This window comes from Diadema antillarum, unplaced genomic scaffold (assembly GCF_040938485.1).
Source record: "Diadema antillarum isolate AM-2024a unplaced genomic scaffold, OU_Dant_1.0 seq00001615_RagTag, whole genome shotgun sequence".
Classification (NCBI taxonomy): domain Eukaryota; kingdom Metazoa; phylum Echinodermata; class Echinoidea; order Diadematoida; family Diadematidae; genus Diadema; species Diadema antillarum.
In genome coordinates, this window is record NW_027272327.1 from 159,791 (window position 1) to 176,388 (window position 16,598).

Below are 16,598 nucleotides of genomic sequence, written 5' to 3' on the forward strand. Positions count from 1 at the left end.
AAGGAGAGAACTGTATGGGTACACAATACATGTGATGTTAATAAGGGAGAACAGATGCAAGAAGTAGAGGAGATCTTTCCCTTCACACGTCCCTGAACCTCTGGGAGGGCAAGAGTAGATGTGCCCGGAGAGGTGGCCACAGAATGCTCCGTCCAACGTTCTGGCAAGCAAGAGTTCGTATTAAGCAGTCATGGCAAACAAAATGTTACATCATGTGAAAGGCGGTACAGGTTTGGAGTTATACCGACTTCGGTTTTAGAGAGATGAGCGGCTCGTCCACGTTGGTGCTGTAATTTGTCGACGTCAGCTCGTAGATGGCTTGAACCGACGGCCGGGGTTTCGTGACACTGCTGATGTTGTAAAAAAATCTGAAGGAATGAATGAATGGAAAGAAAAAATAGACAAAATGAGAAATATGAGTTGCATTACAGACACACAAGAACTAAAGAATCCTGACAGAATCATAGGTGTTCTCAATTCTTCCTGGAATTCATCCTAAAATTTTATGGCAATTAATTAGAAAATTGACTGATATTTGCGAATCAACAACTTGCCTCAAATATTGCTTCTGAATCACAACTGCAATAGATATTGTCTCCAAGATCTTAAATGGTAAAATTTTTCTTGAAAAGGAATAATACCTAGATGTCATTCCATCACTACAGTTCTACATTGCAATTTAACTAAGACTTCATGTGCCAAGGCATTTAGCTGTAATTTACCAACCTTTTTCAACAGCATTCAATTGTTTTAACATCTCAGTTAATGTGTTAAATATTGCATCACCCATGATGACATGGCACTTAACAAAAATCATTTTTCCAAGTTGAAAAAAAAGTTTAATTCAATCCATCATTCCACCCCACCCCCGACAACCATGACCTCCTTACCTATCATCATCGCCACCACTGATTGGTTGGATCTTCCGTGGATTCGTTCCCTTCTGCAGCCAGCACACGCAGATGGCGATGATGCTCATTGCCACGGAGAGCGCCCCCGCTAGCACGCCGATCACGATGTAGTAGTTGTGGGGCTGTCCGCCCTTGTTGTTGTAATGTGGAGGTTCATGCTCTATGAACACTTCTGAAACTGTTGACAATAAGGAAAGAATTTTGCAAGAATATTTATATGCCTAGTAATCCAACTTTTTTTAAAGAAAAAAAAAATGTACACGAAAGGCAGACACAAAAAGAGAACAATAGAGGTAAAAAAACAAACAAACAAACAAACAAAACATGATGGTATGAGTCCAAAAGAATGAATGATACTTTCAGGGAGATATGGAAAAAATTAATAATTCAAATTCATTCTACTGCAGCTCTACCAATCCATCACATGACAAATTTGAATTTGGCAAGCATATACAAATGTTGTATACGTTGGGTAGTGGGCGCATTCTATCCATCAATCATTTTTAGATGTGACAGTTTCTGTGAATGGACATGAGCATGACTGCTGAATGTCTCCCTCTAGTGGTGAGTGTTTATACATGAACTCTACACAGTCAAGGTCTTGAGGATTTTTCATGAATACTTGTACTTAAATTTTTATTTTGAAAAAATACATTTATATCATGAACAATTTGTATATAAAGCCAATATTACAAAAATGTTTCTATGCACTTTACAATGAAAGATATATAGGAACTTAAAACTGAATGGGCATCTAAAATTCACAAGAGAAGCAAACACATATAAGTCAATTACGAGTTCAAATAATTCGTAATTTGCACAATCATCAATACTGCATTATACATACAGAGTAAATATATTTTTCCAGAATGGAGGCAAAGTTCGGTTTGCACCAATCAACCAATGAAATATCTTCAACTAGGCTTTAATGGCCTTTATTTGTGCCTTTGATCAATTACTAATGAACTGTACATGTATCACCAAAGGGATGGTATAGTATTGGTTGCGATAAGGATTCAGCATTTTACTTTTTGCAAGATACTTTTAATATGAAACCTTATGAAATGTTAAAGAGCATACAATTATAAGAGCAATTCAATGTTTCATTTGATGAAAAGCCGTTTTGAAATGGCTGAAATATCCAAAATCAAAGTAAAACAAAGCAATCCTAATAAAAGGTGGGTCCCATCTTTTATTAGGATGGCTTTGTTTTCGATATCTCAAATTTGTGTACAGCTAGAATACACAAAACATAACCATAATTCACCTGTGATAGCCCCTGAAAGTATACATCTTTCGATAAATCAGATCATACCTCTATAACAATTCGGCACTTGTGCTCTGCACATTCATGTTCTGCTCCATAATCGCTGGTGCTGATGTGTGCACAATATAGCCATACACATACGTTTTTATGAATAATATCAAAATTCCATGTTGATCAGTTAGCTGATTGCGTGCATGCATTGCATATCACTATCGTTCAAGATGTATTTGGAAAAAATATTGATAGAGCGATTGTTCAACTGAAAGAATCAGGTGATCAACTATTCTTTTTCACTTCAGTTTTTTTTTGTATACTCTTTAAAATTTACGTTTAAACCCCAACAAATAAAAATTGGAGTAGCAAAAAATTCTAATTTTTTTAAAGAGGGCATGTCTCAAGTATATTCCACAAATATAACAAACATAATACTCAGGGTATTGGTACACTTAAAGACAGGTTTGCGCTGTCTTACTTTGACAGTGGACTCCACCAAAGTCTTCTGGACAGATACATCGGTAGGAGTTGACGTCGTCACGGCAGCTTCCCCCGTTTAAACATGGCGACGACTGGCACTCGTTAATGTTTACTTCGCACTGTACACCTGGGGAGTGGAACAGGAGAGATGAGGGGAGACAAAATGTGACCAGGTACCATGAAATTTGCCTAAAGTGGCACAGACTGAGTTGTGAGCAAGTCCAAAAATATGTCTTTTGGGTTAAACAAGGTTCATCTTTCATTTGTATAGGGGTTTTCTTTCATTTGAGACATTTTAGGAGGCATTTTTACAGCTTTGCAGAAACCACGCTTCTTAGTTTGACTTCTAATTTTTCTCCATATTTAATTCATGTGGTACTTGTGAGTGTGTGCATGAAAACCTAACAAGGAACTCGACAAAGCAGATAGTATGCGCTTTATAACTTTTGCACATTGCTCATCATGCACTTTAGAAATGGTATCATCCATCAATTTGGGCCCAAAGGATCATGACGCCATATGTCTTATTCCTTGGCTTCCACTTTGCTTCTACTATAAATGTCATGGCTAGCTACATTTTTCACATGACAATCAAGATTCCCCAGACAGATACATATTATGCTCTTCAATGCCAACACAGAAAGTTCTGCATCAAAGAAGAATGTAGGTGTTTTGAGCATACACACATATCATATCGTTCTTGCCTACGTAAGAAGAAGGTAAAGTCACTGATGACAATCCCCCGAGAGGGATCGCAGCTGACCTACCTGTGAATCCCGGCGCACACGTGCAGGAGTACGTGCTTCCCTCATCCATGCACACCGTGGCATTGTGACATGGACTGGAAGCGCACAGGTCCACTTTTTCCTCGCAGTGGGGCCCCGTGTAACCCACCGAGCAGTCGCATCGGTAGTTGTTAAGTTCGTCGATGCAGAACCCGCCATTGAGGCAGGGGTTGGAGACGCACTCGTTGTACTGGATCTGGCATTGTGTTCCCGTGTAGCCTAAGAGTAAACATGGTGAGAGATATGAAAAAAAAATGAGACAACCAAGTCATTAGAGCATAATTACAAACACATGTTTCAAGTAGTAATGTCTTACGCAGGACATCGATTAGAGGTTGCCTCATATGTATCCATATTTAGTGTATTTACAATCAAAAGCATAACTTTTATATTCCTGTTGCGCAATATACATTAACATCATACTTTAGTATGGGCCTCAATAATCAAAATCTTACAAGCCCACCAGTGAAAAATTGATCAAAACTGGATATTAAAAAAAAGAGCATAGTTATGACATTGTGGAACAGGAGTTTTTATATATATGCAAATAGTAAGTGAATAGTGTTGTTGCCTCATAACTTGCCTTATAGTTTATAAATAAAATCTTGAAATTTCCAGTTTTGTATTTTTTTTAATGATTTGTTCAAGTATAATTATGCCCCAGTCTCAAATCCTAATATATATGAGTGATCATTATTTTTATTCATTTTAACTTCTTCGAGGAATAATAACATTTAGCTTTAGAATTTTATAACAGCAGAATGGATTTTCTTTTTCTTGTAAACAATTAACGGAAAATTGTGAGGCGATGACATCATCAGCTTGTTCATTTGCACACTCACATAACTTATTTCTGAGAAATGTTGTGCAAAAATTGGTGACTCTTTAAATTGAAGTTTCTTAACTTCCTCACTTTTAATCTGGTTTTGATCATATTTTCACTGTTGTGATTGCCAAATTTATCTTTCTTTCACACAATCTTTTAAATATTCCTGAATTCCACATTTGAAGTATTTATTTTGGCTATGTATGCAGTGCTTAAAAAAAAATCACAGCACACTCCTCCTCCTCAAAATAGAAGTGTTTAACCCTTTGCTGTGGTTTGCTTGCTGACTGGCACCCACACTAGAATGCTTCCTTTGCCAATTGGCAACACAGATTTCTTGAAACTAACTGTCAATGAATAAAGATTACCTAATCCCCCCTGATCCCCATTGTTTCACCATGGCCTTCTGGTTGGACGGTCTAGTCCCACTGTTCTACACCCAAGTGGGCTTGCTAACTCTACCACTAGGGCAAGTTTGGATGGTCTAGTCCCACTGTTCTACACCCAAGTGGGCTTGCTAACTTTACCACTAGGGCAAGTTTGGATGGATTACTATCAAATGCTGGTAAAAAAGCCTAGCATGTTAAACTCAGTGCCTGAACACATAAGGGTCAAAGATGGGAAAGATGAAATGTGTATATAATGTAATGTGTTAAACTAATGTCTTGAACTGTCTTCTTGGAGTGAAAATGTGCATTCCACGCACGCACCCTAATGGGTGATACTCTTCACAGCGCATCGTTCCTCAATCCACGCCACATCAATACAAATCATTAAGGAGGTGGCCATCCCCAATAAACTGCCGGCCACGAGCTCGATATTAATCTCTACCAAGTAGCGCAAGTAATGATGGCGACACTCGCTAATGACAACGGATGCCACTTTCTGACCTTTCGTTATGAAGTCCGGCAGATTGTGGTGTTTACGCAGAAACTCTTCTCCTCTAATAATCGGGGGCACTGCGGTTATTAAAACCCTGCGCTCATGGATGAAAAACGTGGCGCCCCTACAGACTACAAAAAGGAGTCCACTCTGTACTTGGGTTGCCTGATCCATGGTGTGAATTGTTCTGACAGTGTCCTCTGTTTTGCTATCTCGCCGTCTTGGAAGGGATTAATATGACTTTCCCCACAAAATTTAACTGACACAAAGTGCTACAATGTGTGCCTATATGTGAGAGTTTAAGAACAACTTTTGCCAGAAAGACACAGCTAGAAATCACTGATAAGCAATTTTATTTTTCCTTGAACAATGCAGTCCTTTGCTTTAATGTGCCACATATATGTGCAAATATGTGTGTATACATTTACAGATATATGTTTCTTAGTTCATGTGAAAATCACTTCATATAGGTAAAGTTTTATACAACAATGTTCACGTACCATTGTTGTCACAGGACAGTTTACAACTTCGATTAACCTTTCTCTGAAGTTCTAAACAAAAAGCTTTGTGGAAAATACAAATATTCTTTATTAAAGACCATTAAAAGTTTGTATTTAACCTGAAGGCTGTAATTCGCATATACATACCATACTGCTCTCCTTTACATGCTTAAAACCGTCAGGTGAAAAAGATATTTGGAGACAGTGCTGGATGTCCATGAAGCATGAATGTGTAAAATTCAAAGTCAAATCTAATTACTGTCTAGGGTTAATGGATGAGGCATGTCAGTGCTCAATGTATTTCATTTCTTTATCTTGGTATGCTCAGTATATTTCTTCTTTTTTCTTTTTGGCATTTAGAACTTTCTTTTACCTTGCCCAATGAAGGCTCAGATGTTTTTTGGGGGTTTTTTTTGTATGTGTGTGTGTTCTTTCTTTTCTTTTTTTTCTTTTTTTTTTTTGGGGGGGGGGGGGGGGAGGGTACCTCTCTCAGTCTGTCTTTTTGAATATTTCTAGTTGGCAAGTAGCATGCTGTCACATCATATATGGCCAGACTATGATAGGATGTGGTGAAGACGACTCACCACATGAAAAACCAGTCAGACCACTCAAGAGGTTCTTGCAGCCACCTTGCCTGGAGACCTCTTGCAGTACTGGTACATAATATAGTAAAAGGAACTGCTGCTAGTCTATGTCCCAGGCACTCCTATTAAATCAAGATCCCCTTGGAGAATTCAAGCGATTCGAATGGCGGGCAGTTTTCGAGCAGGACGCCCACAAAATATGCACCGCAGGGGAATTCTAGTTACCACAAGCAGACAGGCTAGATTATTCCCTGGGGTTGTGCCCAACCTCATGGATACCTGCCATACATGAAAGCATATTGCTTGTCTAGCTTAAAGGAAAAATAAGGTAATCTTTGAAGGGCACACAGGCAGGGTACCAAAAAACATACCTCAGTGTTGTGCAACTGAAAGGAGTCTGCAGTTGAAAATTATCCACTTTTACATGAAAGGAACACATATCTGTCATTTGAAATAAATACAATGGAGGTCTACAGTACATGGGAAGTTAGACATTATGAAATGATATGCCTGTTAACCCATTGAGGATGAGTCCCGAGTATACTCGGGCAAGTGTCTATAGGAAATGTGTGTTGTAGCAAAATCAGCCCATCCTCAATGGGTTTAGCAAATCACCTCCCAAACCCCCCAATCTCCCTTCCAGAGATTAAAATATTCTCAACGTGAAACATTTTTTTTTCTTTTTTTTAATCCTAAATTCAAAAGTGCCATGCCTTCTAGCCGACATTCTATACTTCACTCTTCTGGAGCTATCACAACAAAATTGATGTATTACTTTTTGATCTGGCAATCCTTACAAAAACTTTTCTCCTGCAAATTGGCACCAGGGTAGGATAAATGTTTACTCCTCATCATTTCTGTTTACATCTCAGGTCGTCCACTGCACACGAGTCCGAGCCGGAATGATCACGAGGTTCTATTTCTGCGTTTTCTTTCTAATATCCATGATTTACAACCACCAGGTATTGTTTTTACATCAAAGACATTTAGGAGATGTAAATCATCTCCAGTCTTGTAAGAATTAAAAACAAAAAGCTAGTCCCTTTCTACTCATGGAAACCGTGCAATTTAAATTGGCAACTGCTGCCTTTGTCTGCTGTTTTGCTCTTTCTTGGATTATGACTGTGTGCTTTGTAGTTTTTTGTTTGTTTGATTTTTGTTGTTTTTTGAAGGTACGTTTCCATTCAAATTAAAGCACATTTTTTGATTTCTTTCTAGGTCATTTTCATGCCATAAATGAACAAATGTTGGACAGAACATGGAATTATTTCATTTATACAATAACAAGGACGCAAAACAATAGTATAGCTATGAAAGGATGCTTCCTGAAGACATGACAACTAAGATCTTAACCCTACATTTCCAACATATCATAATTCCCCCAAGAAGTTAAAAATTGGCACATCTGCTCCCCAGAGATCTGCCCTACTGCATTCGGAGTGCATGGAAACACAAACAACCTTGCCCAAAGTGGGATTTTCGTTCTGCTTCATTTTCTTGCAGCAACGCAAAACACTCGTTTGATCATCAAATCTTTGTGTTTACTCAAAAGTAATCCCAAGAAATATGATAGAACGTAAGTATATCCCAAGAATATGATATCTACCACAGATAACATTTAGCTCTTTGTTGGCATAGTACAATGGGTGGCAACAGGTTTTAAGAAAAGAGAGAGAGAGAGAGTGTGTGTGTGTGTGTGTGTGTGTGTATGTGTGTGTGTGTGTGTGTGTGTGTGTGCGTGTGTGTGTGTGTGTGGGTGTGTGTGTGTGTGTGTGTCACCTGCGAATTATATGCCTGGCCAACTTCATGGAGAGAGCCTACAAACTTTTTTTGCCTGGCAAACAGCTTATTGTACCTGCATTTGTCGGTAATCACTCTCTGGACGATTATTTTGGTCTAGTTTTCATCATGCTGTAAAACTTCAGCATGAAATAAAGAACCATTCAGCAATCCAGAATATATATACTTGTATGTGTGCCATATGTTCATTGTTTAGGTACAAAATATAGTTTGTATTTCCAAATGTACAATTACAAAAAAAAAAAAAAATCAGCAAACACTATTGGCAATCACTTTCACTTTCCCATATTTCAGTTGACTCACACAATTTGTGAAAAACATACCACATGTACACAACATACAATGTACAGCATCTTGTGAACACAAGGTATGCTTTTGTGGTTTAATATGCTTTCTTTACATCTTTTTGACAGAATGTGGCTGCAAATCTTAAGATGGAAATATGACAGGCCACAAGACTTACAATTTTATTAAGCTTGTTCCATTTCCCCTCATGTGCGTGTCCAGGTTTATCAGAGAGAGAGAAAGAGGTTGTGGTAGTCCTGTAATATGCTCCATCACAGTTTTCCAAAGCATTTCATATCTCACTTTCTCTCATCTCTATCTCTCCTCTTGTATCTCTTCTTCTCTCACTCTATGTATCTTTCTATCTCCACCTCTCACTCACACACACACACACACACACACACACAATATCATTCGAGCCATAAATCTCATGGAAGATTTCCAACCCCTCCTTTATTCCCTACCCCCCCCCCCCCCCACGACCCTCCATCCCCACCCCTAATCTTCAATCCTACCTCTGCATGCTCAAATGAAATCAGAATCAAATTTTCTTCTGCAGGTTATTGACAGGCAGATGTCCTGGCTGCCTCTATTGGCGCCAATATCTATTTTCCGCACTCCGACATGTCAAAAATAGAACACTGTGTTTTGTTTTAATATCTTTGGCTTGAAGAGAAACTCCACTCCTATCTTATGTTCAAACATGACTTGTAGAAAATGTTGTAAAACCAAACACAAAAAAAGAAGAGTTAAGAATATCAGTGAATAAGCTTAGGAGTAAAGACAGCTCTGAAAATTAAATTCTAAATTCACATATCTTCACAAAATGATGATGTCGCTCGTAAGTACATATGAGAATCAGATAAGTGATGAAATGATGATGTAATTACCTCTCAAGTTTGCTTTGGATGCAAATCTTTATTGCCTACCCTTTAAGCAAATTAATGTTTAGGAAATGCACCTTTAAATTGTAAATTATTATAGAGATGCACTTATTCAGTAATGAAGAATCTTTAAAGGGGGACTTAAAGTTGTTGAATTATTGACCCTAAAATGAGGTGGGGGTGTTATTTTTTTCCACCCTGAAGCTAAAGGGTGAGCATGATTAGTATAATGACGGCATTTGCTTCCTGACATTGCACAATTGTGCGTCATGCTCCTCCACCTGCAATGCCAACACACAGCACGTGTGGGGTGCAAAATCGTCACTTTCGTCTGCCATCAATCATTATAATTCTCGTATCTGGCACAGCTCTGACACGGCACCCACATGGATCTCTCAAAGGCAGCTGCAAAATATCGATCACTGATCCTGTCGTCAATATCCAGGACAATGAAGGCATTTTTTGTCTCATCTCCCCCCCCCCCCCCTTACAATGCCATCGATGAACTACATTTGTGACCCTCATAAAAAGCCCTTCCTCCCCCCCCCAAAAAAAAAGTAATAATAATAAATAAATAAGATAAAAATACTCTATCAGCATACCAATACAACATCCTGAACTGTTCGTCTGTAACTGTTCAGAACCTACTTAATTTCCATGTTCTCTCTTCTTTCAAAATGCAAACAGTTTATAAATTGGAAGGACAACATTAAAGCCCCTAGTTTGGGTAACGTTACCTGAAAAAAAAAATATTACCTTTCCAGCCCTGATTTAGATGTGAAGCACTATCTATAATCTGAAAATCCACAATAAAATGCAGAGCACTATCTGTGACCTGAAAATCTACAATATCTGCAATAATTGTTATGTATGAACTGAGAGATCAAGGACAGCAATGGTACATTGTGTTGGGATTTGACAGAGATTTTTCAGAGTGTTTTTATTATATTACAAGAGTTCTATCATCTTACACACAGAACTCATTCATATTCTCCTCAACATGTACATGTTAATCCTCACAAAAAGTAAGACACGGAGATGAAATCAGATATTAACTGTGTGCTCACGATGGAACCACCACAGAACAATCACCCGTTTTCATTCAGTGCTTTTAAGAGGCATTGATAAGTTTGATTACATATTGAATATAGCAAAAGGTAAGAAACAAGGCTATGTTTAATCTACTGTATGATATACTTCAGATATATGATGGCTTCATTTTGAAGAATTAAAATAAAACAGTCTAATTTCATTCTCATTCAGTGCTTTGAAAGGCATTACTTAATTTGATTTTATAGCTAGAAGGATGGAATTAATGTTATATGTACAATATCCTTCAGACATGTGATGGTTTGACTTTGAAGAATAAACAAACAAAAAAAGGTTTTCCTTTTGTTCTCTATGTTTTCTTCCATCAACTCACCGAGGCAAATGCTGCCAACATTCAACATTAAAAAAACTCCTGAAACACTTTCAAGGAGAATTTTCCCTCTTGGATACCGTATGGCAGAACAGTGAGAGGAGATACTGTGGCTCAGTGGTTAAGACATCAGACTATCAATCATGAGGTTCATGGTTCAAGTCCCCCTGACAGCAGCAGTTGCGTCCTTTAGTAATTATCTTCATTTCCCCTACTCCTTTAGGAGGGGATCTTCCTTTAGGAGATGACCGTCCCGCTCCCGTGGTTTAATTGGTTTGATACAGGCATTCAATGCTTCTTTAATAGCAATTACAATAAAACCATTAATTTTATTCAACTGATGTTACTTTGCAATCTGGAAATATCATTTTCCATCAGACGTGATGTCAGAGGATTGGAGAAACCCTGCCACACCCTACGGCACTCATGGGGGGAGATGATGGCACAGACGTAGAAGGTCAAGAGATGACTTATTTTTTGCTTCCGTCGCAGCACGGCAAATTTGCACGTCTCAGCCCCAAAGCCGTATCGAGGGACAGCGTAATGTTTTCTCTATTAAGTCGGATGCGGCTCTATTACTTGTTATACTCCCTCTCTTTTACTTGTCTGTCTGTGCCCTACATCCTGTGGGCATGGCAGGCATTTCAGAAATGAGTTTGTTCTTCGGCTGTTTTATGTTTGGTTATAGCCTCTTTTGCTCATTAAAAATAATAAAAACAGTATTTGAGGAAAAAAAAACTGCTAACTGCTTCTGGCAGATTTCGCTTTGTTTTGCTTTGTTCGACTGTATTGTTTTGTTTTGCTCTAGTTGATTTACATTAATCTCTTTTATTGCATCGTATTTCCTCTCTTTCGGGGACGTAATATGCTAGAAGGTATACCAAGAAATGTCCTGACTACATGCTTGCTTCCGTTAACATAGCAAGCTGTTAACCTAAGTGCTACTTTGAGGCATCACACCAAAGGGATGCAAATTGATGCTTTTAAGAAGACGTACGCCGCATTCAAAATCAATTCACTTGGAATGAGTCGTAACTTCGCGAAGGCACAGAAGGAGTAATCCGGTTGTTGGAGATGACAGCATGTGGTATTGCTTTAAGCATTAAGACTCGTCAGATGCATGTGTTACATGCCGGATAATGCAGCATGCGTCTTATCTTCAATTTTGCCTTCCTGTTTGTTTTTGTTTTGTTTTTTGCTTTGCTTCATGTACACCTCGATGTCTTTTTGGCATGTCACCGCAGAATGATGCATTATGATCCGCAAAAACCAACCGGGGTGACTTCTGAGAAGGCACGCCGGCGTGTCAAAAGATCCCCAGTGCCTACTAGCTAAATTGCGATGACTTTCACAGGCGATCAACATTCTTTCCTACCCCACTTCATAGAGTCTCTGTTGTGCCGTCCTGGCGAGGGAAGAAAGAAATTCTGTACATGAAAACCAGAAAATATCTATCTTTTTAAGTCCTTCCAGTTATAAGCAAATAACTACTGCAAACATTTGTTGATTTGCTGTGACAGCTTCATGAAGAGCATTACTCTCATTTCTCATGCTCAGCTCAATCAATTTTTCATGCACAAACAAATAAACACAAAAACAGCCTGAAACATTCCGATTTCGAGAGACATTAACACAATGGATACCCCAGGTACTGGACAGGCTATATAGAGAGACGCTAATCAAATATACAACATAAGCCCCTGCCTAACAGTCCCAGGCATGCAACGCAAACTTTTAACTCTTTATGTGCCACGTTCGCACGTCCGACTCAGTCGGCGGCATGCCAACTTCGCATATTCTGCTCAACAAACAAAGCCGCCAAAACCGATCGATAATTCGCTAATCCCGCGGTACAATCAAAGCGTTTCACGCGCTTTTGTTCCTCTCACATACGGATTGCATTTTATGTGGTGATTGACTATCAAGCAGTGTTCCAAACTAAATTTGCGTGTACATTCTAAGTTTCTGTCACTATTTCTATGTGCAAAAGTCATGCCTTTACAGTAATGTAGCAACTGGTAATTCAAAAGAAAAATCGAAAATAGAATTGTCATACATTGTATATGGAAGCAAAGTTTGGCATTCCTCTTTAACTTTGCTCACTATTATGTCCAGCTTAACAGAAATTTGTAGAAGTTTTACAACTTGGAAAACAGAATTCTTTCTCAAATCATGACTACCTTCGTGTCTCAGAATAACGTGGCACACAGGGGGTTTCCACCATGGCACATAAAGAGTTAAATGATTAAAGAAAGTAAAGATTTATCTCGTTATTAAAAGCCAGGTGAAAATTCAGCATCTTAAGAGTATGCATACAATAAGATAATTTCTATTTTCAAAAGTGTGATCAAATTTACTTCTTCAGGTTAACTTTTTGAAAAAAACAAACACATTTTGATATGTAAGCCCTTGAGCTATGCAGGAAGCATTAACAGCCAAGCTAGAGACTGTAGTAATGACATGAAGGCTTAACCCGTTGAAGACGAGTCTCAAGTATACCGGTACTCGAGCAAGTGTCTAGGGTAAATATGTGTTGTAGCAACATCAGCTCGTCCTCAAAAGGTTAATAAGTAGTGCTAGCCTCATGACTACATACACTGTGTAGCCATGTTTGTCCTCAAAACACACATATCATAGTTTAATTTCCTAACATTACACACACAACATTTCAACCCACTACACATCTATCAATTTTGAGATGAGCATTGATCAATATGGAATTGTGTTGGTAATACAGTTGATGATATAACTGTCACGCCATGAAAATGAGAAAAACAATAATCAGGGGAAAAGTACAATAGTACATGCTATATATGATAATATGTCTCGATTGTTGACTAGGAAGAAATTGCTACATATTACTGGAGTTAATTGAATGTGTTGTCTTAAAAAAACTGCGCCATGATTAGAAAAAAAACAAAAAACTTAAGGCTTGTTTCTTTCTTACAACTGAGAAAAAAAAACGATGTTGGCTTGTCATATCTAGGATCTCATCAGGATGACAAAAGAAGAACACAACAAAAGGCAGCACAGACAAAATCTATTGATGAACATTGTAGTTATCCCTTAAAATACAAGGGGGTACCTTGTACCTACATGATAAAAAAACAATGTGTAACTTTCCACTGTAAAAGTAGAAAGTACCTTTGAAACAATACCAAGTTTTTCTATTAGACCCTACTAAATGTGAGCTATGAAAATTTGTTCCCAGAAATCTCAGTAAAAATATGTTTGTTTGGATTTGTTTTGTTTCTTGGTAGTTTTGTTTGTTTGTTTGTTTGTTTGTTTGTTTTGGGGGTTTTTTGCCATTGCAGAGTGCATCACTTTGAAAGATTGTTGCGAAAAGACTATCCCTCCAACCAAAATTAAATGTTACAGCTGTGCATCAAAGCCAACATATTTGTTCCTCTCCTGGCCTAAACTGCCTAGGGCGAAACTCATGCATCTCATAGATATATTGTGTTACAAAATGAAATCATGAAAAAAAAATCCAAGGTTTTATATCCTGAATATCATATTTACTGTACAAAGTTCAAAAAGCCAAGAAAAACCTTTTCAAAATTGACAGAATCAAACTCATTGTTACTGCATTCCATGTCATAACAGAAAAGATAATTGGAGGGAGGTGAGAGATAAGAGCATGCGCCCAAATACTGAATGCATATGAACCATTACACATCACAAACTACTAAAGTACCCAACAATATGTGACAGCAAAAACCCTGGGATATGCAACAGAATATCATCTGCCATGTAAAAGTGATTTCTTTTCTTTGTCCCTTTCCACAACTGCATCGTTAATCAGCAACATTTGCGATGCCCTCATTGCACTGTGTTTAGCACCTGTTATGAACAAGATCTCACCAGACACGCCTCTCTATTTGGTGGGATGTCATCAGTCAGTGGTGGATGCTGGAGGGAAGGGGGGGGGGGGGGGTGACCGGGCAGCACTTTTGATAGCAAGCAATGTAGGGAATGGTGTGAGTTAACCCTTTACATGCCCAGGCACTTATCTCACCGTGCCAAGCTATTTTTTTTTTTTTAATCAGCATTCGGTAAACCATCCAAACTTGACCTAGTTGAAGAGTTAGCAAGTCCATTCAGGTGAAATAATATGCCTCAAGTCCCATAGGAAGGCCATGGCAACACAATAGGGATCAAGGGGATTAGGTAATCTCCATTTGTTGCCAGTCAGTATCTGAACATCTGTGCTTATTGGAGAAGAAAGCATTCCAGTATGCGTGCAAATTAGCAAACAAGGGTTAAAGAAGGGGGCTGGTTCTATAAAGGGCATATCAAAAAAAAAATGTTACACTTTTTAAAAAATTTTCATGATTACATCTCAAAATATTTCGGAGATTTTTTCATATTTATGGATGCCCAATAGTCTCATCTATCACGTGCAATCAACAAACCAAATTTTTGTTCACGCTTGGCTGAACACTGATGCTCTTTGATCAGAGTGTGAAAAATGACTTGCGCCAAATTGAAAGAAGATGGAAAATTCAGGCAGCAGTCCAAATAAGTGTTCCCATTCAAACAAATTGCTCTTTTGCTCACAGTTTTGATTATGTTATGATAGTTTAGGAATTTTCTGGCGATTTTCTGTCACGTTATAAATGATTCCATTGTGTTATGAAAGGTTGATTAACAACATCAAGATCTTTTAAGCACAGTTATCACAAATCATGCACAGACATATTGAACCCACATGCCAGTCACTCAGTCAAGAAGAAAAGTACAAAATTAATGCATCCTCAGATCATTCAATCAATACAATCAATCAATCAAGCAATCATTCATTCAATCAATCAATCAATCAATCAATCAATTAGTCATTCATTTCTTCAATCAATCAATCATAGTCATTCATTTCATCAATCAATCAATCAATCAATCAATCAGTCACAATTGTATGCATGTTTTATAAAAATTGGCAGATCGACATAGGGAATATCACCTCCCCCCCCCCCCCCGCCCCATGGCTTAAAGGCTGATCAATGTTTGAAAAACTGATTTATTTGTTAGTTTATTCGTTCAATCAGCCGATTGATTATTTCAGTGACTAAAAAATGATTCACTGATTGTTGGGTTGATTCACTGATTGATTGAACGACTCAGTGACTGACTAACTGATATATCGGTTGATGTATTGATGGGTTGATTGATTGATTGATTGATTAATTGGTCAATCAATATATTGATTAATGGGATGAATGATTTGAATGTTGATTAATTTGGTACCACTACCACATTAATGAATAACTGGCATATGGTATTGATGTGTCCGTGTATTGTGAAAACTATGCTTTAAAGATCTTGAAGTAATTACATACTCTAATTCTCACCAATTGATTTAGAAATGAAATCATTAAAATTACAATAAAGCTGACAAAAAAATCTCAGACTATCATAACATAATCAAAGCTTTAAGCAAAAGAGCAATTTGTTTGAATGGGAGCACTTATTTGGACTGCTGGCTGAATTTTCCATCTTCTTTCAATTTGGCGCAAGTCATTTTTCACACTCTGGACAAAGAGTGTCAGTGTTCAGCCAAGCGTGAACAAAAATTTGTTTTGTTGATTGCACTTGATAGATGAGACTATTGGGCATCCATAAATATGAAAAAATGTTCCAAATATTTTGAAATGTAATTTAGACAATTTTTTCAAAAGTGTAACGTTCTTTCTGATATGCCCTGTATTCTCATTCTTAACACTCTGCCTGCCACACTGTATAACTTGTTCATAAGGTTGTTTGCGAAATTTGTCAATTTAGGTCACCGGCACAGAAAGGCTTAAAGGTCATTCAGGGATTCGGAGGATGAGTAGAAAGGGTTAAAGGTCATTCCGAGATTCAGGCGATGAGCAACTTGCAAGCACAAACCCTTGTCAGTCAGAAAGGAGTCTGTTGCTACACGTATGCTTTTGTATGTGTCTGCAGGCTATAGGGATGAGTAGGAAGAGTGACAGGTAGCAAG

The 16,598-nt window shown here is 38.0% G+C and overlaps 1 protein-coding gene across 1 annotated transcript in view; it reads right to left on the reverse strand.

Annotated features, from left to right (window-relative positions):
* Positions 1–238: 238 nt before the first annotated feature.
* The window catches only part of LOC139711133 (uncharacterized), a 157,956-nt gene continuing 141,596 nt past the window's right edge, over positions 239–16,598 (reverse strand). The window contains exons 7-10 of the mRNA XM_071623053.1: positions 3,420–3,656; positions 2,651–2,779; positions 891–1,089; positions 239–368 (exon numbers count right to left, since the gene is read on the reverse strand). Coding sequence (XP_071479154.1) covers positions 239–368; positions 891–1,089; positions 2,651–2,779; positions 3,420–3,656 — 695 coding nt within the window. The remainder of the gene's footprint in view (positions 369–890; positions 1,090–2,650; positions 2,780–3,419; positions 3,657–16,598) is intronic.